The sequence below is a fragment of the Fukomys damarensis genome, unplaced genomic scaffold (genome assembly GCF_012274545.1).
Source record: "Fukomys damarensis isolate Sample0158 unplaced genomic scaffold, DMR_v1.0_HiC HiC_scaffold_28, whole genome shotgun sequence".
NCBI lineage: Eukaryota > Metazoa > Chordata > Mammalia > Rodentia > Bathyergidae > Fukomys > Fukomys damarensis.
This window is the reverse complement of record NW_022900940.1, coordinates 3431218-3449412: the sequence shown is the minus strand read 5'-3', so window position 1 is coordinate 3449412 and position 18195 is coordinate 3431218. Positions and strand designations below refer to the sequence as shown.

Here is an 18195-nt window from a genome sequence, read left to right as displayed (position 1 = left end):
GTGTGTGTGTGTGTGTGTGTGTGTGTGTGTGTGTGTGTGTGTGTGTGTGTGAAACTCCCCAGGGAGGAGATGTGGGCCCCAGGTCTGAGAAACCACTGAGCCACTGTCTGGCCTGTACGTTGTCATTTTGTGTGAGCTCAGCCTGCTTACCTTTCCCGTCTCACCTCACCTACACTTGTTCTAAAGCCCTCGGAGGCATTAGAAGCTCGCAGGACCTTTGTCACGGAATGAGTAGCACAGATAAGTGAGGGTCAGCAGCTGGGCGCGTTTTAATTTGCCCTTTAACTCACCTCCCAACACACAGATGCCTTCCCTATGAGCCTGTATCTGCAGGTTTGCGCTCACACATTTATGTCCGTGATGTTCATAAGGGAAAAACAAAAGCCTGCTCGTCAAATTTCTCTCTTGTTTGGGGGGAACAGCAAGTGAGGAAATGAATTCGTGCCAACAGAAGGAAAGAAATAGGAAGAAACAAACCCCTGTACTGTTTTTCAGGTTTTACATCGAAAGCATATCATTTCTAAAGGAGAAAACCACGGTGGAGCTGTTTTTCCTGAATGCAAAGACCTGTGTGCACAAGGTAAGGGGTCCCTGTCCCGTTCGTTCAGTGCCTGCCCTGCCCCCAGGACAGAAATTGCAGTGGCAAAGGGGCTGGCCTGTGTGCTCACATGCAATCCAGAAGGAGTCCACCGTCTCTCCCGCTGGTGGTTCCTACCCCAGCCACCTCCCCCGACCAATGGTAATTCTTGTCCAGTTCTGAGCGGTAAGGATGGCCTCCTCCGAGGCATAATGCTGGTACATGACGTGCCACCGGATCCCTACCTCCCACCAGGCTGATGATCTACACACAACCCAGGAAGATGCAGGATGGAGCAGATCAGGTCGGGCTCTGAATCTCTTAAGCCAGAAATCCTTTTCTAAATCAAGGCCTGCCTTCCATTTACTTGAATGCCAAGCCAGCCTTACTGAGACTCACACTGTGCCTTTCATCCCTGCACACCTGTGCCACCTTAGAGCCCGGAAAGTAGCTGCTCAGAGCTGCCTGCCTTCTGCGTGGTATCTCAGGTCTCTGTTGGGAGGGACCAGTATTGTTTTGTGTTACCAGGCTTTACTTCTATCCACTCTATCAGGGCAGATTAGTAAAGATCAATTAACACGCCGTGCTAGATTATTACAACTCTGGCAAACTGTCACAAAAGTTTATATTTATTTGTTTGTATGTTTGTTTATTGTGGTACTGGGAATTAAATCCAGAGTCTTTGTGCCAAGCTACATTCTCAGCACCGCGCCCTCTTCTTTCTTTCCTCCTCCTTTTTGAGTCTCGCTAAATTGCTAGGCAGGATTTGAACTCATGATCCTCCTGCCCCTGCCTCCCAGATGCTGGGACTACAGGCATGCGCCACCGTGCCACTCCCATAAAAACTTTTAAACATTGTCAGTCCTCTCATCACCTGGTAAGCTACCATCCCTTTAAAAGAATCCTCTCAAGCCATAGGCCAAAAGGTGTCCTTTAGAAGAGCCAACCTCCTCTCTGCTAGCTGTGGTGTCAGTGCCCGGGCTCAGCATTTCCTGTCCAGACCCCAGGCCTGCACGGTTGTCCATGGGCATCTCTCTGAATCTGAGGCTGACTGGCAGGATGGTCCCTGGCTTGGAAAGATAAGAGGGTGGGCTGGGGATTGGAGGACCTACATGACCCACATTCGTACTCTTCAGGCCCGTCGTTGTTAAAGGTAACCCCTTCTAGACACACAACTTTAATATTAAGACACTACAAGGATAGAGTTGATTCTGTTACATTTTAATAGCTCCATTGCAATGTACAGTAATTGACTGTACCAAAAGTGCAGTTTTCTGTTTTGACTTTTTCATACCCGTGAAACAAGTACCACATTCAAGATAATAAATATATTCAATAATCGAAGATGTGCTTTTTTCTCATAACGTATTAGGTTTCATTAGAGTTTCATATGCTTGGAATCACAGACCATTCTCTTTTTATGATATTTAAGTATAATTACTTTGAGATTCATCCATGTCGTGTGTTCAGTAGTCCATATTGCTGGGTGTATTCTGTCCACAGTCTTTCACCTGTTACGGGTATTTAGCACCTATTATCTTGGGGATTATTACAGATAGAGCTGCTCTGAACATTGATGTGCAAGTGTTTATATGGGCATGTTTGTTTTGTCTTTGTTTTTCTCTTAGGTAAATATCTGGGAGGGAAATGGGTAGATCACATGGAAGATAGATGTTTAGTTCTTTAAGGTACTGAGAAAACTGCTTTCTAAAGCAGTTATACTTTTAGGTTCTTACCAGCAGTGTATGAGAGTTCTAGTTCTTTTTTTTTATTTTTATTTTTTTGGTTTTTTGAGACAGGGTCTCACTATGTAGTGAGACTGACCTGGAACTCACTATGTAGCCCAGGCTGGTCTCGAACTCACAGGGATCCTCCTGCCTCAGCCTCCCGAGTGCTGGGATTACAGGCATGCGCCACCACACCCAGCAAGTTCTTTCACATCCCTGTCCCTTCATAAGACTCATCTTTTTCATTTTAGCCATCCTGCCGCGTAGAATGTATGTGCAGTTTCTCATCGTAGTTTTAATTTGCGTCTCCCTAACACTGATGATAAGCATCGTCCGTGGAGATGGCCTGAGGTTCAGTTTAAAGCTCACTTCTTGGCATAGGTGTATTGAGTTGTTCGATCGCCATCAGTTGAGAACGCTGTGCTTTCTCTACTGTGTTACGTGGCACCTCTGTCAAAAATCGATTGTCGGTACATGTGTTGGTTTGCATCAGAACTCCCTTTTCCGTTCCACTGATCTGTCAACGTTTATGCACATCACGCATCGTTTTGATTACTCTAGCTTTATAGTGGGTCTTGAAACCAGAATGGCTTCTGACTTTGTTCTTCTTCAACGGTTTTCTTGGCTACTCTTGTGTTCTGCGTTCCCGTATGAATCTGAGAGTCAGCCTGTCGATTTCTAAACACAGAACACGGTGGGCTTTTGAATAGCTGTGCCCTGAATGCGTAGACCAAGGCTGATGTGGAGAAAATGGACAGCCTAGTAGTACTGTCGTCAGGCCCCTGGACAGGGCAACAACTGCGCGGATTTAGGGGTCTTTCCATGTCCCTGGGCGGTGTTTTGTCCCTAAGTGTTGTCCCTCATGCGACCCAATTGTCAGTTGCATCTTTTGCTTTCAGGTTTTGAATGTTTACTGCTAGTGTATGGAAATACAGTTCATTTTGTGTTTCAACTGTATATTCTACAACCTTCTTAAACTCACTGCTTCTAATAGCTTTTTTGGTCGATTTCTTCAGATTTTTTTAAGAAATGACTAATAATTGACTAATAAAGTTAGCTTTTCTTTCTTCTTTTCAGTCTGCATGCTGTTTATTTGCTCCTTCGGTTGTTCATTTGTTCATGCATCCATTGACTCATTTTTCCCACTCATTTTTACCAGCTAGAATCTCACTAACTCTGAGGCTGAGCGTTTGTTTTCATTTACATCAAAATATCTTCAAGTGTCCTTTTTGATTTGTCTTCATCTGTTGTTACTTCGAAGGGTGTAGTTGGATTTTCAAATGTTTAGGTGTTTTGGAGACCTTTCTGTTATTTATTTTTAATTTACTTGTGTTACGACCAGAGAACACACTCTGTATGAACTGAAGCCTTTTTAAATCCACCAAGAGTTGTTCTGTGGCCTGAAATGTCCTCCACCTTTGCGTATGGCCTGTGTACACTTCAGAAGAAAGTGTATTCTGCTGCCCTTGGTCAAACGCTCCAGAAATGTCAATTAGGCACACTTAGTTATTGTTTTTCAGGTCTGCAGTCTTGCAGATTGCCAGCTAGTTGTACCAGTTATTGATAGAAGGGCTTAATGGCCTCTATTAATGTGGAATTTTTCTATTCCTCTTTGGAGTTTCATCAGCATTTGCCTCATTGGAAGATCTTGTTTTAGTACCGAAACATTTAGTGTTGCTGTCTTTCCTCTTAACTGACCCCGTTATTGCTGCAGGACTTTCATGTAGGAAGATGAGACACCAAGGCCTTTCTCCCAGGAAGTAGCTTTACTCAGGCCATACTAACTCAGCGGATTCCTACCCAAAGGCTGAGAGCCAAACATGATGTAGTTGCACACTTTTTCTGTGTCTCTGTCTCCCTTGTATGGGCACACACTAACATTGCACAATCTGGTTGGGTTGTACATTAACATTCTACAGTCTGGTTGGGTATGATTTACATTGCAGAATTACATCAGAACTATACATGGTACGCAGAGGCTGATATCGCTACATTGTGAAAAGTTCCCACACAGAAATATCCAAGGGGCTCCTACCACATTATCATAAAATCGTCCTTTTGTTTTGTTTTGCTTTTATCTTTTTGAGACAGGGTCTCACTATGTAGTTGAGACTGACCTGGAACTCACTATGTAGCCCATGCTGGTCTCGAACTCACAGCGATCCTCCTGCCTCAGCCTCCTGAGTTCTGGGATTACAGGCGTGTGCTACCACGCCTGGCTAAAATAATCTCTTTTTGAGACGGGTTCTTACTATGTGGGCTGGTGTTTAACTTACTGTGTTGCCTAGACTAGTCTCAAACTTGCTGTGATCCTCCTGCTTCAGCCTCCCAAGTGCTAAGATTATAGGCCTACACCACACCTGTCTTAAAATCATCCTCTATCTTGGTAATATTCTTTGTTCTGAAATCTTATTCATTGCATATTAAGAAAGCCACCTTCATGGGCCAGGGATTTAGCTCAGCGGTTCGGTGGCCTGCTTCACAAGCACAAGGACCCTTGTACCAAAAAAAAAAAAAAAGAAAGAAAAAGAAAGCCACCTTCAGTTTCTTTTGCTGGTGTTAGCATTTTCTTCCTATTTTTAAAGCTTTACTGTATTTCTATGTTGTCAAAGTATGCTTTATGTAGTTAAGCGGCATACAGTTACATCTTGATTTTTTAAAAATTCAAATTAATACCTCTGTCATTTAACTGGGGTTTTTACACTGTTTACACTTAATACTATTATTAGCACTAGTCGGTTTAACTGCAGCATCTTTTTGTTTTGTATTTGTCCTGTCTGTTATTTGTACTTTTTTTCCTTTTTCTTTTTTCTCCCTCCTTTTGGATTTATTGAGTATTTTCTGGTTTTATTTTACTTCCCTTGTTGGGATATTAGCTGTAACTCTGTTTTGCCATTTGTCTTTTGTTTTTTTGTTTTTTATTTTGTTTTTTGTTTTTGAGACAGGGTCTCACTGTATAGTTGAGACTGACTGGAACTCACTGTGTAGCCCAGGCTGGTCTCGAACTCACAGTGACCCTCCTGCCTCAGCCTCCCAAGTGCTGGGATTACAGTCGTGCACCACCACTCCCGGCTAGTTTTGCCATTTGGATGGGTGCTTTAAAGTATACTGCAGTTCTTGTGTTTAGAGGTCTTATTTGAATAATTTTTGCATTGCACATGTGACCACTTCTGAACACATGAAATGCAGTTAGAATTACTGTCTTAATAGGGTTGTCTGCTAATTCTAACATCTGTGTTAGTTCTGGGTGGTTTTGATTGATTTCTCTTTTTCTTTATTATGGGTCATGTTTTCCAGACTCTTTGAATGCCTGTTAACATTTGATTCTGTGCTAGATATTATTAATTTTATCTTTTTTTTTTTAATGCTAGGTAGTTTTAACATTCCCGTAAATATCCTCGATAATTGTTTTGGTATACAGTTTAGTTGCTTAGATACAATTTAACTTTCTTTCAGGTCTCTTTTGTTTGTTTGTTTGTTTGTTTGTAATGGTTTGTCAGGCTGGTCCAAAAGAGTGCTTGTTTGGCTAAGGAACCAGTTTCAGTTACCCCTCATTACTGAGGCAAAACTTGCCTGAGAGCTGTAGAATTGTGCGTCCTTCAGTCAGGTTAGGAATGGGTCCCTTCCCAGCCCCGCATGAGCACCAGGCACTCCTCCCTCCCGTCCCTCCAAATGGTTCCCTGTGTTGGGTTATCGTCATTACACAGAAGGTTCACTACCACACTAACTGCTCAAACGGATCCCTCTGCAGACCTTTAGGGTTCTCTCTGGACAGCGGTCCTTCCTCTGGCCCCCTTTTCTACACCGTCTGGTCATCTTGATCTCTAGTTCCTCAGCTCTTTCTCTTCACCTCAGGGAGCCTGCTGCACCCCCTCGTGTTTCCCTCTGTACTGGGCCAGTTATTGGTTCACATCCTGTATTATGGGCGTTCAGGCTTTTGAAAACTGTTGGTCTCTGTATTTTGTATGAGTTGGCTTGTGGGGGGGTTGGTTTTGTTGTTGTTGTTTTTGGTTAGAGAGTATTTTCAGTCCCTCTCGCTCCATCTGGACTGGAAGCAGTGTTCAAAGCCGAAATTTTGGTCAGTTTGTGCTGGTAAAATGCCCAAGCACCAAAGCTTTTACTATAGCCATCTCTTTTGAGATTTAGGCTTCCCGGGGAACGCCAAGGGCTGACTAATGAGTAGACATCGATAGAACAAACAGTATTTAGCGAGTCAGGAAAACATTCGTAAACCACAGCTGGCCATTCTCTGCTATGAGGAAGGCACAATTGCCTTCATGACGTTTCCCACTGCCCACTTGGCCATGGTCCAATAAAATAATCTCCCAGATTGCTTGTTTGCTCAGTTGCTAATGCAAAGAAAGTTAGCATGTGGATTTTTAACTCATGCTATTTCTCTCATGGCTTTGTATGTGAAATCCTGTATTACGTTAAGCAGAACTCCTCGAAATCCTACTCTGTCTTATAAAGAAATGTGAGTTGCTGAGAGCGCCTTTCTAAACAGGAGTGTGTCGTGAACTGTCAGAGAGGTTAGAACTCTTACAAAGCATATTATTGTGGGGAATTATGCCATTCCTGAAATGATTTTTTAAAAAATTCAGTTGGAGAAACATCAAGCTGGATTGTTTTCTATCCGATTCATATGCAGATGGGAGGCCATAAAAGATCCCAGGAGGTGTTACAGACTCAGGTAAATGATAACAGCATTAAGCAGCCGCGTAGCACTGCAGCTTCTGAGGACTTCCTGAAGATGTGTGATTGTTTTTAAGAACATTCGCTATAAGAAAGCTCTTCTGAACCACGGCAGCAGAGTAAATAAGTTTTATGAGAACACTCGTAGGTGGGTTTATTGATTCGGTGCAGGTGAGTCACTGGTGGCCGGGAGCTGCTGTTAGCTCAGGGCTCACTGCTGGCTCTGAGCGTGAGTGGGGTTTCTTCCCACCAGACACCTGCAGCGCCTTTAGCAGTCCCTGCGCACACCTTGTCCACTCTACCAGCTAGCTGTCCTATTTCTGGGTCCTTCCTTGTGCTGAGAACTGAAAAATGTAGACAGGAAAAGATGCTCTTAGGTGCAGATTCTGACAAAGCCACGGTGCCTTTTCAAATCATTATGAGGCAGTATCGCTTGCGGTGAGTTTTAGTGGCCGAAGCTTGCTAGGCTATGTAAAAAATGTCTTTATATTCACCAGGTTCGGTCTCATGGAAATGGGGTTCCCTGTAGTTTTGCAGATATCATTGCCCACACTGAATGCAGAGGGCACCACTGAAGACTGTCCCTCATGTCTGAGTTAGGGCACCCAGGAGAGTCCAGCTTTTCACTCTTGTTTATCCCAGAGCAGGCCCCGCCTGTATGCACAGCCTGACGCCAATGGGCATGGATGACTTGTTGACCATCTCAATAAACAAATCAATGACTATTGTCGATGCCGTCAACACTTACTTCCCAAGAAGCCAACAGTGAATGAAGTTGTGTGATTTGACTAAGGGAAAAAACGCTTGACAGTACCTATGTTTACTGAGAAAGTAAACACTTATAATGGGAAGCAGTTGACTTTGCAGGGACTGCCGAACCGCCTTAGCTATGCTGTGGTCAACATTAATTACAACCTTCATCAAAAGAATACATGAGAAGCCGGGCGTGGAGGTGCACACCTGTAATCTCAGCGCTCAGGGAAGCTGAGACAGGAAGACGGAGCCCCGCCTGGGCACTTTAGTAACTTCGTGAGACCCTTTCTCCAGATAAAAAAAACTAGAAAAGAAAGAAGGGCAGAGATTGTAGCTCATTGAAAATGGGCTGGGTTCAATTTCCAGCAACACACACGCACGCAGTCAACCCCTTTAGATTTTTCTGTAACTAATTAAATGTTAACAATTGCCTTATAGAAAACTAGTTCTACAGTCAGTTAGGAAGCACTGGTTGAATTCAGCCGCAGCAAGGGCTCAATACAGAAGACAGCCTTTATCGACCAGGTATTTATTGGGTATCTGCTAAGTGGTAACACTGTTTAAGGCTCTTTATAGCTGAGAGTGCTCAGAGGATTTCTTTATTTTTCTTCTGATATTTCTTCATTATTTATTTATTTTTGTGCTGGGGATTGATCTCAGGACCTTGTGCTTGCCAGGCAGGCAAGGCACTGCTGAACTAAATCGCCAGCCTTCTTCTGATATTTTAAATCCCATTTAAACATCAGTGGACATGAAATTTGTTTTCTAGAAAAATAAATCTATCGTTATAGTAGTTTTAACAGAGCCTGGCTTGATATATCCTCTGCTGGCTGAGTGACCCGGGGGAAAGTTCTTACCCTCCCGAGCCCCCAGATCTCCTATTTCTGAATGATTTGGTGACAGGAGGGCAGCACTTCTTGCCATGTAACCTATGACTACTTTTATCAGATTTGCCACATCACACTCATTCTAATGAGCAGGCTCCTTCCTCTTTGTCCCTGTCTGGACCACAGACTCAGAATCGTGGAGGGATGGAAAATCAGTCCTCCTCACAAGGTTTTCACATGTTTTTTCTGCACAGTTGAGTTGCAGAACCACTGGGTTTGGAGTGTGTTAAACCTACAAAAAGCTCAATACATGTTCAAACTTGTTTTGAATGGTCCAAGGTCCAGAGACAGGACTCTAGAAGGAAACCTTCTCAACTCTCCTCCTCATTTTTAATAAACAAAGCCCGACTTTCAGAGGGAGGGAGAGACAGAGACAGAAAGACAGAGAGGTTTCTCCTTAAGAAGGCATGAAATCCATTCCCAGCTCTGAGGCTCATGAGAAGGAAACACCTGAGAGCCCTGTGCTGGGACACTTTGGATCCTCCTTCCAAGAAGAACTGGGACACTGGGGCACCGAGTGGTTAAGTAGTATGCTCAATGTCATAGAACAACTCTGTGGGGAAAAGGCGTCTTAGTCAGTCACACCAGCAGGAGACCCTGGCCCTTAAAAGCATCTCTCATGTGTCTCTTGTTTACTCCACTACTTGGGAGATGAAAAGGCCTTCAGTAACTGGGAACTCAGGGATGGTTGTTCCCACTGCTCACAGAGCGGGGCCCACCAGAGCAACCATTAATTATCAAGCATGGATGAATTTCTGGGCACTTCCTGTATTAATTCCCTTAGGTCTCACCCTAATCCTATTAGGTGAGTTCTGTCATCATCTCTGCTTTACAGTGGGGATACTGAGGCATAGAGGTTATGGAGGGTGGAAGGTGTGCAGTATCCCGTAGCTACTAAGTGGGAGAGCCCTGGTTCATCCTGGGCACAGTGCGCCAGAGTCATGCACTGAGCTGCGACAAATCCTGCCTCTTGGCGGGTGACGGGTGTCCTGCTGTGGGGAGGCACGTCACAGCACCTTGCATCTCGGCTCCCTGTTCCCCTTTATTCTGAATGCTGTACACGTTTGTACTTTTAGCCCATGGTGCTTTAATGAGGTGCCTCTGGGTGAGGTGCAATCAAAACTATGTTGCATGTTTCAAATGCATTTACATTTTAGAAATTACTACAATGACCGATACATTGCCACGCATCCCCCTCAACGCAGCTCCTCCCACCTCGAACACACCTACGCCATCATCCTTGCCACTTTCTGAAGCGTGCTCTGTAAGCGGCTTTAATTGACTGGCTGCCTCAGTGTCCTGAATCAACTGCAAATGTCGCCTCTTGTGGTCCATTTTAACTTGGGAGAGGGCCAGGAGTCACATGGCACCAGATCAGGTGAATGGTAGAGGCTCGCCTTCCCTGTTGGACGGCAGTCAGCAGCAGCATATACCGTATTTTTCCTCACACCTCGTAAAGACTCTCATGAAGGAAGACTTCCAGAACTGCTTGGGAAAGTGGCCAGAACAATGGGATTATGTTTGGGGCAAGGGAGAATATCGGGGGTGGATAATGACCAAATGTCTTCTACTATAATAAATTTTTAAAATTTAAATGTTCCCCATACATTTCACCACGCCCTATATGTTAGAGCCCAGGTGGCTTCTGTGGGCTGGGCTGGGGTACAAAGCCCTACTTCCAGAAGGACACTAGGAGTGCGCTAGCGCAGGTGTTGGAACGGAGCCTACAGGAAAACCAGAAATGGCCGCCGCTGCTCAGCATTTCTGAGGAGAATGCGTGGCCTTGTGTGAGCCGGCTCGCGGCTGACAGCCCTTGAACCTGTTTGGCTTCCCTGGTTAGGGTGCAGAGCACACACCTTGCCTTTGCTAAACAACCACCCATGCAGGTGTCGCTGACGTGGCAACCCGGAGACCGACCCTGAGGAGGCCCAGAGGTGGTTGGTGAGCAGGCTGAGGTCCACTGGACAGAGCACTGCCTCTGAGGAAGAGCCGGGCTGCTGAAGCAGGCCTGAAGGCTGCCCGGCGTTTCCGTGCCTGGGGGCCTCCCTCGCCATATGTGGCATTTGAGTCATCAGCCAGCACTTTCCATCACGCTTTTTCATGAATCCATGATCCGAAGACGGGTTGGCAAATTATGCTAGTGGTAGCCACCTGGGCTCTTTCGCTGTTTATACAAGTACAATGGTAAGGAAAAAACAGAAAATAGGGGAGAGGTGAAGTGGGGCTCACCAGGTGCTCTGCGGTCAACACCAGGCACGGCAGTGGCTCCCTTTTGTGCAGACATGGGAAGTGGGGGTGAGAGGAAGAGGACAGCTCACTGTAGTTTAGATCTTGAGTGTCCTCCAAAGTCCTGTGTATTAAAGGCTTGGTCCTGAGGGTGGTGGTACCTTAGGAGGAGGGGCCTAATGAAAGGCGTTTAGGTCACTGGGTGAAGGGGGTTGCCCCCGCCTCCTGGCCACCAGCTGAATGGTTTTACATTGGCATTCACTCCTGCCATGATACATCACCTCACCCCAGGCCCAGAGCAGTGGAACCAACCAGTCATGGAGTGGCAACTTCAAAGCTGTGAGCCCAAATGTCCCCTTTCTCTTTATAATTTGATTACCTCGGGTATTTTGTTACAGTGATAGAAAGTTCACTAGGAGCACTGTTCTACTGAGAGCTTTGCAGGTAGCAGGCACTGGCTTAGCATATTTAACCCTCACAACCACTGTCCCGTTATTTATCATTACTTTGACAAATGAGAAAACAGAAGCATGAGTAAATTAAATAATTTGCCCAAGATTAAATAGCTCATTAGAGGAGCAATCAAACCTAGGGAGTCCAGGGTGTGGGATTTGGCTCAGTGGTTCCACTGCCCAGGTTCGATCCCCAGTACCACCACCACCAAAAAAAAAAAAAAAAAAACAACAACTAGGGAATCTGTTTCCAATGAACCAGTATCTTTCTTTTCTTTCTTTTTTTTTGGGGGGGGGGGGGGTTTTTTGAGACAGGGTCTCACTAGGTAGTTGAGACTGACCTAGAACTCACTATGTAGCCCAGGCTGGTCTTGAACTCCCAGTGATCCTCCTGCCTCAGCTTCCCGAATGCTGGGGTTACAGGTGTGTGCCACCGTGCCTGGCTTCAATGTCTTTCTTTATTTGTTCATAAAATTTAAACATAACATTCCTATTAGGGACCAGTGTCGCTCGTAAGTATTGCTTTATCATTAGAATATTTAGCATCATATCTTCCTACAGCATAAAAAACCTGTCTTAGGGATTTTTTTTATGTTTGTGTATAGTGTGTGTTGTATTATTTTAAATGCAGTGTGTCTAATACTTTCTAAGACATAATATTTCTGCGACACTAGGAAACTTGAGACTTAAGAAGGCCTTTGATATTATTTGTTACTCTTTCCTGAAATAATGTAAGGAGAAGTTTAGGACATTTTCTTAGCCCTACAATATGAGAAATCTCAGAAGTCAAATTAGGATTTTTATAACCAAACACACATGCGCACACACAGATGCTATACCCTAGATATGCCATTCAATTATCTACCTCATGATCATAAGATATTTTCATGCCAGAAAATACATTGGTGCACAGCCATAATCCCAGCACTTGGAGAGGCTGAAGCAGGAGGGTCACAATTTTGAGTCCTGCTTGGATGACTTTGTAACTTAATGAGATCCTGTCTCAAAATTAAAAAACAAAAAACAAAAAACTGCAGGGATGAAGGTGCAGCTCAGCACAAAGACACTGGGTTCAATCCCCAGTACTGCAAAAAAAAACAAAACAAATTAAAGCATTGAATGTTATACCACGTCCACAGAAATTCATCACATGCCTTGATACACTAAAGGCTTCAACATAAAAGCCAAGAAAGACAACTGTAAACCTCCCAGAGGAGGCCCTGTTTTAGTTTTGACCCCATCATACAACTGAGATCTCTTCTGATGCTTTAAATAAAACATCTTTGGAGTCAGTCGAGCCATGCTGACCTGGGCACCGCACCAGGCAGGAGACAACACGCCAGCCCCTCAGTATGGTGGAGACCTGGCCGGGGCAGCTGGGCCCAGTAGGTGCCACTGCTTTCCCTCTTCTTTCCTAATAAATACTTACCCCTTTGTACTTTGAGTAAATGTGAAATACAAGCGAGCCAGACATTAATGACCCTATTAAGAAACAGTCATTATAAGACCAAGCTATCGTGTTTGTTTTTATCCTCCCTCGTACCCCATTTCTTGACCCAGACCTTGTTAGGTGTGGCCTTTCATTAGCAGACTTGGTCAGAGTCTTGGCCTGTCCTCCCAAAGCATGTTCCCACCACACTTAGCTGCATAATGTCCTTAGTGCCTTAATGCCATTTGAAAGCCAGTTTGGCCCCTTCCCTTCAAATTAAGAATCGATCTTTTCACCCAGCGCTCTACCAACTATGAATGTAGTCCCTGGGAGATTTTATTAAAATATGAAAAGACAGATTTGAAAACATTCTTCACAGAGGCTTTTTTTTAAAAGTAAAACATCTTTCACTTTATTTCTAATACTCAGAAGCTGGAAGCTATTTAAATATACTTCAGCATGAACCACTTAAATAAATTACAAGTCGTTCATGACAGGATATCACGTAGCCATTCAAAAAAATATAGGAGAGCCTTCTCTGACTGACACGAAAAGGTGTAATTCTTATCGTTAGCTTTAAACCAGTGAACATAATGTGGTCCCGGGAGGCTGAAGGATCATGAGTTCAAGGCCTGCCAGAAAACTAAGTGACTTAGCAAGTCCCTTTCTCAAAATACAAAAAAATTTCAAAGGGCTGTGGCTGCTGCAGGGCTCAGTACCCTGGGTCTAATCCCCAGTACTCCAAAAAATAAACCAGAAAATAAATAAAATGTAACAATATGTCACCGCATTGAGAGTAAGGACCAGGTTTTATGTTGGAATATCTAGAAGCTTAAATATATTAGATAGAAGGCTATTAAGTGAGTGATTAAATGAACGCATAAAGAATGAACAGACGGAAGTTGAGGCGTTTTACAGTGTCAAAGCAGATCGGGCTGGGTCTGTAGCTCACTGGTGAGGAACTGGCTTCCTGTATGCAAAGCCCTGGATTTGATCCCAGGACCACAAAACAAACAAAATACAATCAGGAGCGCCAAGTACTCCCACCCAGCCTGCTAATATCTGAGCTGGCCTCTTGGCCTCTTAGAGCCTACACTAGGGGTAGCTTGGACTCAGACCCAAGCAACCTGGGCTGAGCAACCGGCCTTGGCACTAACCTGGGCATATCCCTTACACTTGGAAACCTGGTTTCACTGGCCATAAGGAGGTGGGAGTAACGCTGAATTGGTGTGCAATACATCCAGAATACGTAGCCCAAACTGGCCTCGAACTTGCAGCGACCCTCCTGCCTCTGACTCCTTTGTGCTGGGCTCAGAGGTGTGTGCCACCACGCCCGGCACTATTAATATTCTTGCTTACATTACGGCAGTAGCTGCCCCTTCTTCGTGAGGGATATATGTCAACACCCTCAGGGGGATGCCTGAAAGTAAAGACAGTACTAACTCTCTACATACTATACTTTTTCTATACATGTATGCCTTTGATAAAGTTTAATTTATAAATTAGGCAGTGCTGTGGTGAACACTCATAATCCCAGAACTCTGGGAGGCTGAAGCAGGAGGATTGAAAGTTCTACCCCAGCTCAGAAAACTTAGTGATTTAGTGAGACCCTATCTCGAAATAAAGAAGGACTGAGCCTGTAGCTCAGTGTGAAGACCTAGAGTTTAATCTCCTTTACCACTGATTGATTGATGGATTAAGTTTAAGAGATTAATGATAGTAACTAATAAAATAGTACAATTGTAAGATACACCGTAATAAAAGTCATGTGAATGTGATGTGTGTTATCTGTCTGTCCCTCTCTCGCAAACTGATAACTGGTGTAGTCCTTCAGTGAGCGGAGGGTGGGGAACATGTCATGTGGGAAGGCTGGACAAAAGGATGACCTGTGTCCTAGATAGAGAGCAGGACTGTGCAAGATTTTGTCACACAGCTCAGAATGGGGCACATTTTAAAACTTACGAGTTATTTCTGAAATTTCCCATTTAAGGTTTTCAGACTGTTAGCCAAGTGCGGTGGTGCACACTCAGAGTCCCAGTACTCAGGAGACTGAGGCAGGAAGGTTGTGAAGTCCCAGCTTGGACTACATAATACCATGTCTTAATATTTTTTTTAAAATTTTTTGTTAGGCTATGACTAACCCCAGGAAACTGAAACCACAAATGAGAGTCTGCAGATAAAGGGCCTCCTGGACTATTCTTACACACCAGGCCCCTTAACAGGACATGCAAGCCCTCTCCTGATCTGTGGTTACACTGAGACAACTGCTCGTTGCTTGACAAGATGTACTAGGCTTGCTCCGTGCATGCCCCCCTCAACCCCCTGCCGCATAGTGGGCATCGAAGATAGAGCTTTCTCACTGAGCTACATCCCCAGCCCTTTTGTATTTTTTATTCTGAGACAGCCTCTCACTAGATTGCCCAGGCTGGATTGGAGCCTGCAGTCCTCCTGTTTCAGCCACCCGAGTGCTGGGGTTACCAGACTGCACCTACACACTTTGCACCCTTGCCCTTTGTATAGGCTTTTCTCTCCATGAATGCCCTCTTTTTCCATACCTGCTCGTCTTCTGAGTGCCTCTCCCCTTTCCTTTCCCTCTAGCACACTTCCACAACTCAGCTCTGGAGTCCTGCCCTTTAAAGCAATGTCATCCTTTCTTGTCGGCCGCCCACCACCACCATCTCCTGTGGGGCTTTAATTCTCCCAGCCTCCAGATCATTCTTTAAATATTTACTCTGATTCAACCTATCCTGTTGAATTAGTCCCTTAGGCAGCTGCCACTCTCCCATGTGCATTAACCTTTTTTGTTTAATTTTCTTTTTGTTAATAATCTACATATTTATGCAGTACAGTGTGACATTTCAGTACATGCATACCCTGTATAATGGATCAGATCGAGGTAAGTATCGCCTCAGACTTACATCATTTCTATCTCCTAGAAACATTCAGAATCCTCTCTGCTAGCTTTTGGAAAGTATTCAGTTATTTACTCTTTTTTTTTTTTTGTACCAGGGATCGAACTCTGGTCCTTGCACTTCCACTGAGCTAAATCCCCGGCCATACTTGTTTACTGTTAACCATAGTTATCTACTGTTCTGTAGGACGCCAGGAGTCCCTCTTCCCACGCAGCCATACCCTTCCCAGGCTCTGCAGACCACAATTCTACTCTACTCTTTACATTGACTTTCGAGGCCGGGCTTCATCTTTATCTTCCCACTGTTGCCACAGAGCCTGACATACAGGAAGTTGCCCCTCGGTCAACTTCAAAATCAGTGTAGTTCACACTAGCAACTAAAATGATCAAATTTTGCAAGATGGGCTTGTGAAAAGATCGAGCCAAACTGACAATCAATTGTGAGCAAGAACCGTAAAATTAGTCATTTTCAGCTTTCAATCTTATTCTGTTTTCATGACCTAAGGTGGAACTACTGTTCCTAAACCCAATTTTCCAGAGTTGATATTGTACTTGTAACCGTGAAATTTAACACACTGACCCCACTGGAATATGACGTCAGCCTTGCACGATCGGACTGTAAAGTGCTGGGCTCTCACCATAGCTGTCGCGCCCTTCGCTGCTGTCCTTGCTGTAAGTACCTTTAGGAGGCATTTCAGAGAATCACTGTAAAATCAGCGACAAGGTTAGGTTGACACATTTCTCTGTTCTTCCGCATCAAACAGCTTGTTCTTACCGTTCCAAGGAAGTACTCAGCAGCCTTTGATTGTCTCCAAGAGCAAGGGGCACGAGGGACTTGTGCACATAGAGAGGGATCTGCTTCGTCCCGAAAGCCCATTGGCCGAGTCTCCCAGAATGTCCCACTCCCACCGTTCAGCCCTGGCTGTGATTGACTTTCTTTCTACTTATTGGTACAGGGAAAGTCCCCACGTAGGCAGCAATGAGGCAGGATGGGTGCGGGACGAGTGGATGCATCAGTCCACCCAAGTCGGTGAAAAGCTCCCGCATGATCAAAATGTGACTGATTAGAAAGGCAGTGTTTTCCTAAAACTGAGAAGATATTTGGATAATTTAGCACAGTTCCAATTTTACATGCATGGCAGAGAGATTTTTTTTTTTAAGTGCACATTCATGGAAAGACTCAACACTATCCATATTTATACTAACTTTACAGAAGAGGACTTAGCTGGATTTAACATAACAGGGCATGAAGCAGATTTCTTTGTAACTAATCCCTAGCTGTCAGCAGCACTTCCGTGGCTCTTCTCCTGGAATTATTCCATGGAGCTCCCCAGGCAACAGTCTGATAGTAGCCGAGAGCTAAAACACAAGCACAATGTCAAACGTTGCACTGTTTAAACAATTGTCACAGCACAGGACATTGCCACGAATCTTCTTCAGACCACTTGCTCTTGCTTCGAAGCCACCACTTATCCCATTCTTCTTGCCACCTTCTGAAGCAGTTCTGGAAATCCTCCTTCGCGAATGTCTTTATGAGGGGTGATCAAAAACTACAATAAGTGCAACTGCTGAGCACCACCCACCAGAAAGGCAGGCTCATAAAAACACTGCGGTGTGCCTTCACCCACCTTATTCCCAGGGTCCTGCACCGTGTTCCAAAGTCAAAATGACCATGAAAGGTAAATGTTTGAGTGGATTGATTCAGACATTGAGGCAGCCAAGAGAGTGCAACTAAAAGCATTCAGGAAAGAGGACTTCCTGAATTGCTTTAGGAAGTGACAAGATCTGGGCGTGGTGGCACACATGCCTATAATCCCAGCACTCAGGACGCTGAGGCAGGAGGATCTCTGTGAGTCGGAGACCAGCCTGGGGTACACAGTGAGTTCCAGGTTAGTCTTAACTACGTAGTGAGACCCTGTCTCAAAAAAACAAAACAAGTCGGGCATGGTGGCCCATGCCTGTAATCCCAGCCCTTGGGAGGCTGAGGCAGGAGGATCGCTGTGAGTTTGAGACCAGCCTGGGCTCCATAGTGAGTTCCAGGTCAGTCTCCACTACAGAGTGAGACCCTGTCTCAAAAAAACAAAACAAGTCGGGCATGGTGGCCCATGCCTGTAATCCCAGCCCTTGGGAGGCTGAGGCAGGAGGATCGCTGTGAGTTTGAGACCAGCCTGGGCTACACAGTGAATTCCGGAGCAGTCTGAACTATGTAATGAGACCCTGCCTCAAAAAACCAAACCAAACCAAACAAAATAAAACAAAACAGAAAGTGACAAGAGGATTTAGCCCAGAGGTTCTGCCATCTGCCTCTCAAGCACAAGGTCCTGACTTCAATCCTCAGTACCAAAAAAGAAAGGAAAGTTTCAGGGCTGAGGATTTAGTTTAGTGGTTCTGCCACCTGCCTCGCAAGCACAAGGTCCTGAGTTCGATTCCCAGTACCCCCCCTCCAAAAAAATGTGACAAGAAGGATGGGCTAAGTGTGTCCAAAGTGAGGGGGAAGTATTCTGAGGAGGGTTCATGGCAGTGTGACTTTTACTGTATTCA

General features: G+C 44.8%; 1 protein-coding gene across 4 annotated transcripts in view; it reads left to right on the top strand.

Annotated features, from left to right (window-relative positions):
• Frmd4b (FERM domain containing 4B) overlaps nt 1-18195 on the top strand; it is a 229964-nt gene that overhangs the window by 129174 nt on the left and 82595 nt on the right. For all 4 annotated transcript variants that reach the window (XM_010635994.3, XM_019209337.2, XM_010635978.1 and 1 more), the window contains exon 5: nt 496-580. In XM_010635994.3, the coding sequence (XP_010634296.1) occupies nt 496-580 (85 nt within the window). The remainder of the gene's footprint in view (nt 1-495; nt 581-18195) is intronic.